The sequence below is a fragment of the Bison bison genome, unplaced genomic scaffold, assembly GCF_000754665.1.
Source record: "Bison bison bison isolate TAMUID 2011002044 unplaced genomic scaffold, Bison_UMD1.0 scf7180017864283, whole genome shotgun sequence".
Lineage (NCBI taxonomy): Eukaryota > Metazoa > Chordata > Mammalia > Artiodactyla > Bovidae > Bison > Bison bison.
Window position 1 is genome coordinate 1705077 of NW_011494855.1, and position 6745 is coordinate 1711821.

The following is a 6745-nucleotide window of genomic DNA, read 5'->3' on the forward strand; positions in this document are numbered from 1 at the left end:
TTCTTCCAGTCCATCGTTTCTGATGATGTACTCTGCATATAAGTTAAATAAGCAGGGTGACAATATACAGCCTTGACATACTCCTTTTCTATTTGGAACCAGTCTGTTTTTCGATGTCCAGTTCTAACTGTTACTTCCTGACCTGCATATAGGTTTCTCAGGAGGCAGGTCAGGTGATCTGGTATTCCCATCTCTTTCAGAATTTCCCACAGTTTATTGTGATCCACACAGTCAAAGGCTTTAGCATAGTCATTAAAGCAGAAATAGATGTTTTTTCTGGAACTCTCTTGCTTTTTCCATGATCCAGCAGATGTTGGCAATTTGATCTCTGGTTCCTCTGCCTTTTCTAAAACCAGCTTGAACATTTGGAAGTTCTTGGTTCACGTATTGCTGAATCCTGGCTTGGAGAATTTTGAGCATTACTTTACTAGCATATGAGATGAGTGCAATTGTGTGGTAGTTTGAGCATTCTTTGGCGTTGTCTTTCTTAGGGATTAGAATGAACACTGACCTTTTCCAGTCCTGTGGCCACTGCTGAGTTTTCCAAATTTGCTGGCATATTGAGTGTAGCATTTTCACACCATCATCTTTCAGGATTTGAAATAGCTCAACTGGAATTCTATCACCTCCACTAGCTTTGTCTTTTCCTAGTTAAAAGCAAATTTATAACTATTTACTGAGGTACTTTATATCTTTTTAAGTATGAAAAATATTTTATATTTTCTCCTCCAAATTTTACAAATATTTTCCTTAATGTATACCGTGTTGGGGAGGGGGAGAAAGATTTGGAGACTAATTTTTATAATTTAATAGAAAATATATTTTGGAGGAACGAATGAAAAGAGAATGAAAGCTGGTGTCTTATATCACAATACAAGTCTAGCACAAATCAGTGTTAAAGAAAATTTAATCAACTTAATTTTATTACATAAAATTGAATATCTGGCCATCATTAGTTTGTAGAAGATACAGAGTCAAGTAAGCTTCCTGATGTGTATTAACTGAATTATCTCTTCTTGTAAGCTGCTGCAAAGATATCCTTGAAAGCACACAGGAATAACGCAATGTTCTGATTATGTCAGTAATGTTTCCTAAAAGGCATTATGAGTCTTATTATAAACATTTTCAAATAAAGATTGAGTATCAGTGTGCAGAAAAAAGCTGTGACTCAAATAAGTAAAATCTGTGTAAAGACTTCAGAAGTTTTTCACTTTTTTTTTTTTTTTTTTGCCAGTTGAGTCTTCATTAATGTATCAAACACCACTAAAAGCATTCTAATGAATCTCAATAGCTAGCGAAGTCATTACTGAGAATATAGCTTCATGATCCTGTTCTGGAATGAGGAAAAATGAATGAAGAAAGGGGAACTGCAAAGCTCTAGTTTAGGAAGTTGATAAAATACCCACAGGAGTGTTTAAGAATGAATTTAAAAGAGTCTTTAAAATGAAAGGAGTTTTATATCAGGTAAAAGCCTGGTCGTAAGTTTCCCCAAATATTCTTTTCCCTACTCTAAAAAAAGTGATGACACTGCTCAGGGCAGATTTTGTACCCATTTTAGAGTAGAGTATCATTTAGCTTGGAAGATCTGGCACCTAAGGTAGTTGTCCAGTTACATCATCTTCTTCTTGTCCTTAATTTTTGTCATCAGTTGACCTCCTATCATTCCCTGTAGTCTTTCTATGTTGATGCATGAAGCTTTCCTTTATCCAGCTTCTGCCTTTGTCACAGTTAACTTTGGAATTCATAAGAACAGTTCTCTTAATTGCCTAACCTAAACATTTTTGAATCCCAACAGCCTTTTAACTCATTTGCACAATCATACAAGTGCCCCCTTATCTCTTGGAACTGCCCCACCTCTTAAATTTTAAATTCCTGTATATTTATTTATGACTAAAATCTTTTATATTTTCAATTCTTTTTTTCCTTTCCTTTCCCCACATGTATTCTTCAAATATATTATGACACTCACCCCTCAAATAGCCCTTCTTATAGACTTTCTAATGTAGCTTCCTGGAATATTACATTGAATTCTTTTTCCCATTTCATCCAGTGCCTCTGATGTCCTTTCCTTTCATTGCCTCCACCATGCTAACCACCTCAGCCCGTACATTGGAACAGTCCAATTATGTCTCTTCGTTTTTTGTATTCAGGTAAAAATGGCTGGAAGGCATCAGTGACTTGTAAATTTATGCTGATTTCAATTCTGTGGCCACCAACTTTAGCAGATCTCTCAAGTGCTTGCTCTTTCTCTCATTACCTACAAAAGATTTCAAACTTCATCAGCTATAGAGCTTCCTCTGCAAATGCCACCTCTGACCTTTCCTCCGCAGCAAGTCACTCACTTTATCCCAAAGGAATTTTAGTCCTTCAAGCTTGAATTTGTTTCACTTTCTCTTGCACTATCTATAAAATTCTGTGTGCATGCATCCTAAGTCACTTCAGTGGTATCACAACTCTTTGCAACCCTATGGACTGTAGCCCACCTGGCTCCTCTGTCCACAGGATTCTCCAGGCAAGAATACTGGAATGGGTTGCCATGCCCTCCACCAGAGGATCTTTCCAATCCAGGGGTCAAACCCACATCTCTTAAGTTGCCTGCATTAGCAAGCAGGTTCTTTACCACTGGCACCACATGGGAAGCCCATAAGATTCTACATATCCTATATTTATAGTTTCATGGTTCCTATGTTCCTGTTAATAATTCCTCTGTTTTTGCTCTTAGTTAGTCTTGAAATGGGTAATGCAAGACCTCTGTGCTAGGCAGAATTATGGCCCCCAAGAAGATACCATGCCCTGATCCCTAGGACTATGAATAGGATAAGATACGGGAGTGGGTAGCTATTCTCTTCTCCAGGGGATCTTCCTATCCCAGGTCTCCTGCATTGCAGGCAAATTCTTTACCATCTGAGCCACCAGGGATGACCACTGTTCGGGGAGGAGATGGAATTTCCTCTTTCCCCATTAGTTCCTTTTGGCTGGCGATTAAAATAGCATAAGACAGATTGACAGGAGAAAATCAAGTTACATGTACAAAGGGAATCCACATAAGCATGAAGAATTCCAAAGACATCAAGGCAGATACACTGTAACTTGCCTTGATGTCTTTGGAAATCTTCATATGTGTGTGTGTGTGTGTGTGTGTGTGTGTGTGTGTGTATATATATACTCACACTCTAGACTGAGGAGAAGAGGGTAGGGGCCTGAGGTTTCAAAGAAGTAAGGTCATTCACAGGAAGAGCCAAAAGAGTTAATGTTTGATAAAAAATGTTTACAGGGCCATCCAAAAACAATAGTTGCAGACTGAATTTTGATCAAATGGGCTTTGCTAGGTTCCTCCCTGTCTACAATATCTAACACTTTATTGTAGTTATCTATGATGACAGCTTCTTCCTGGAACATACCCTCAATTTTAAATTCTTTTAGGCAATAAGGGGAAAGTTCAGAGATTATTTTGGGCCTAGATGGTTTTTAGCTCAAAATAATTCTCGTACCAGAGTGGCACATCTTGGGAAACCTGGCTTTGTCCCCATCAATACTATACTGTGGATGTGCTACCTTATGTGGTAAAGGGACTCTGCACCTGTAATTGAGGTTTGACCTTAAAATAGGAAGATTATTCTGGATTATTCAGGTGGGCCCAATATATCTCATGAGTCTTTAAATGCAGAAGCAGAAGAGAAAGTCAAGAGACTCAAAGTAGAAGGAAGATTTGACACAACATTGCTGACTTGAAAATGAGAGGAGTCATGTAGGAAGAATGAGAAGGAAATGAATTCTGACAACTAGCAATCTTGGAAAGAGGACCCCAAGACCTGAATGAGAACCATGCCATGGTTAACACCTTATTAAATGTTGGGTACACCAGGATTTTAAATGCATTAATTCATTTAGTCCTTCACTAAATCCTATGAGTTGAATTATTCCCTTTTAAAAGATGAAGAAAATGAGGTAGAGAGAACTTAAGTAACATTCAAAATCATGTGGTCAATAAGTTGCAGACTTTCTAGACTTAGGCCTCTCTTCCACTCCCCAAATCCATGTTTCTGAGTATACTTAAATACAAATATATGTATAATAATATATATTTCATTTATATATTCATATACCTTTATTTCTCTTTACCTTCTAAATGTCTCATAATTATACCTTATTTATCTTTGTTTCAAGCATCTAGGGATAGTGCAGAGAAGGCAATGGCACCCCACTCCAGTACTCTTGCCTGGAAAATCCCGTGGACAGAGGAGCCTGGTAGGCTGCAGTAAATGGGGTCGCTAGGAGTCGGACACGACTGAGCGACTTCACTTTCACTTTTCACTTTCATGCATTGGAGAAGGAAATGGCAACCCACTCCAGTGTTCTTTCCTGGAGAATCCCAGGGACGGAGGAGCCTGGTGAGCTGCCGTCTATGGGGTCGCACAGAGTTGGACACGACTGAAGCAACTTAGCAGCAGCAGCAGCAGCAGGGATAGTGTCAAACATTATAGTATATAACTCTTGAATGAATGAGTATTAATGAAATAATTCTCCTAAGGCCGATGGCATTTCTCAGATTTGCCTGAGTAATCTGGTTCATATTTCTCTAACATAGTAAGAGTCTTTATTGGTCTGCTAGGGCTACCATAGCAAAATATCACATATTAGGTTATTTAAGCAACAGCAATTTGTTTTTTCAAGTCATGGAGAGTAGAAGTCCAAGATGAAGATGTTTTTAGGTTTGGCTTCCCCTGAGGCCTTTCTCCTTGGTTTGAAGATGGCTACCTTCTCACTGTGTCCTCACATAACCTTTGTTTTATGTGTCTGTATCATTGATGTCCCCTCATAGTCTTATAAGGACACCTCTAAAAGACCTTTCTCCAAATACAGTCACATTCTAAGGTACTGTGGGTTAGTATTTCAACATGTGAATTTGTGGAGTACTGTCCACAGATAGCATCCTAGATAGAGCTTGGATTTAGTGAGGCTTAAGTAAAAATTCTGCAAATCATGGCAGGGTCTGGTTTAGATGCCACTTTGGGAATCTAAGCCAGTGTTTTTAAGAATTCTCAGTTACAGCTAATAGAAAACTTAGAAATATTAGCCAAAAATGAATATTATTTAATGATATAATAAAATTTTATTCAGTAAGTGGAGCTTTATCTTTCTCCCATTTGTATGTATCTATTTTGAAGATCTAATTATAGTTACAGTTTGATTGATTGTTATGGTTTTAGCTGTTTAAAAGTATCTCATTCTGTTACCTTTCTTTTTTCTTAGGGCTCAAGAAATTCATAAAAGACACTGTGAAGAAAAGTTTGTTTATGATATGATTGCCTTTCAGAAAGCTTGTGAAAGACTTCAAGATGCTAGAACAAAAGCTGCAATTGTGAAAAAGAATTTAGTCACTAAGGTTCCTGATGGAATGACAAAGTGAACTGAAGCCAGATCACATTCTGTGGTCATTTTGAATTATGGCCATTGTTTAGTTAAAGGACTTTGAAATAATACTGTGAAAGAAAAAGTGCTCTATGTCACAAGATTGATTTGTATATATATCTTCTAAAATATAAAGAAAAATTAAAATGTATATCTTCTTGATCATAATTTAACTTAAATCACGCTGACTTGGCACACCTAAAGATTCCTTATATATCTAGATATCCAGAGAACAATGAAAGCTGACTTAATTTATTGCAGGAATTATTGCAAAGCCATTACTTTTATTGTTTCATATCATGAGTTCAGCAATTTGTAATCTATTTACAGCTTCTATGGCAACCTTTGAATAGTTTTTGTGGTCCCAGCTGTTGACTTTTATTAAGACACTGTATTCTTTGATCAATTTCATAGCCTGCTTTCATATATTAAATTATATTTCATGTTTATTTTATTAAAACAATTTCTTTTCTCAAAATAAAAGTTTCACCATTATATCGGTGACTTGTGTTCTTATAAGAATTCAGAAAATATAAATTGAAAAGGAATATTAAATATTTGTAATAACTTTCTAGAAGACTGTAAGATTTTGTATATTTACTTTTGTTGTGTTAGTCTTCACTTATATAGGGAGCAGAGGAGAGAGTTAGAGAAAGGACACATATAATTAAGTAACTGCAATTATAAAGTATCCAGAAATGGTATGTAATCATTTTAAGTGTATGTAATATATCAAGATTTCCAGGAGAAATATCAATAACCTCAGATATGCAGATGACACCATCCTTATGGCAGAAAGTGAAGAGCAACTAAAAAGCCTCTTGATGAAAGTGAAAGAGGAGAGTGAAAAAGTTGGCTTAAAGCTCAACATTCAGAGAACTAAGATCATGGCATCTGGTCCCATCACTACATGAGAATTAGATGGGGAAACAGTGTCAGACTTTATTTTGGGGGGCTCCAAAAACACTGCAAATGGTGACTGCATCCATGAAATTAAAAGACGCTTACTCCTTGGAAGGAAAGTTATGACCAACCTAGACAGCATATTGAAAAGCAGAGACATTACTTTGCCAACAAAGGTCTGTCTAGTCAAGGCTATGGTTTTTCCAGTGGTCATGTATGGATGTGAGAGTTGGACCGTGAAGAAAGCTGATTGCCGAAGAATTGATGCTTTGGAACTGTGGAGTTGGAGAAGACTCTTGAGAGTCCCTTGGACTGCAAGGAGATCCAACCAGTCCATTCTGAAGGAGATCAGCCCTGGGATTTCTTTGGAAGGATTGATGCTAAAGCTGAAACTCCAGTACTTTGGCCACCTCATGCGAACAGCTGACTC

At 37.2% G+C, this 6745-nt stretch overlaps 1 protein-coding gene across 1 annotated transcript in view; it reads left to right on the forward strand.

Moving 5' to 3' along the window:
- The window catches only part of LRRIQ3 (leucine-rich repeats and IQ motif containing 3), a 199693-nt gene extending 194283 nt beyond the window's left edge, over positions 1 to 5410 (forward strand). Inside the window, exon 8 of the mRNA XM_010849437.1 lies at positions 5254 to 5410. Within this exon, the coding sequence (XP_010847739.1) occupies positions 5254 to 5410 (157 nt within the window). The remainder of the gene's footprint in view (positions 1 to 5253) is intronic.
- The last annotated feature ends 1335 nt before the right edge of the window (positions 5411 to 6745 follow it).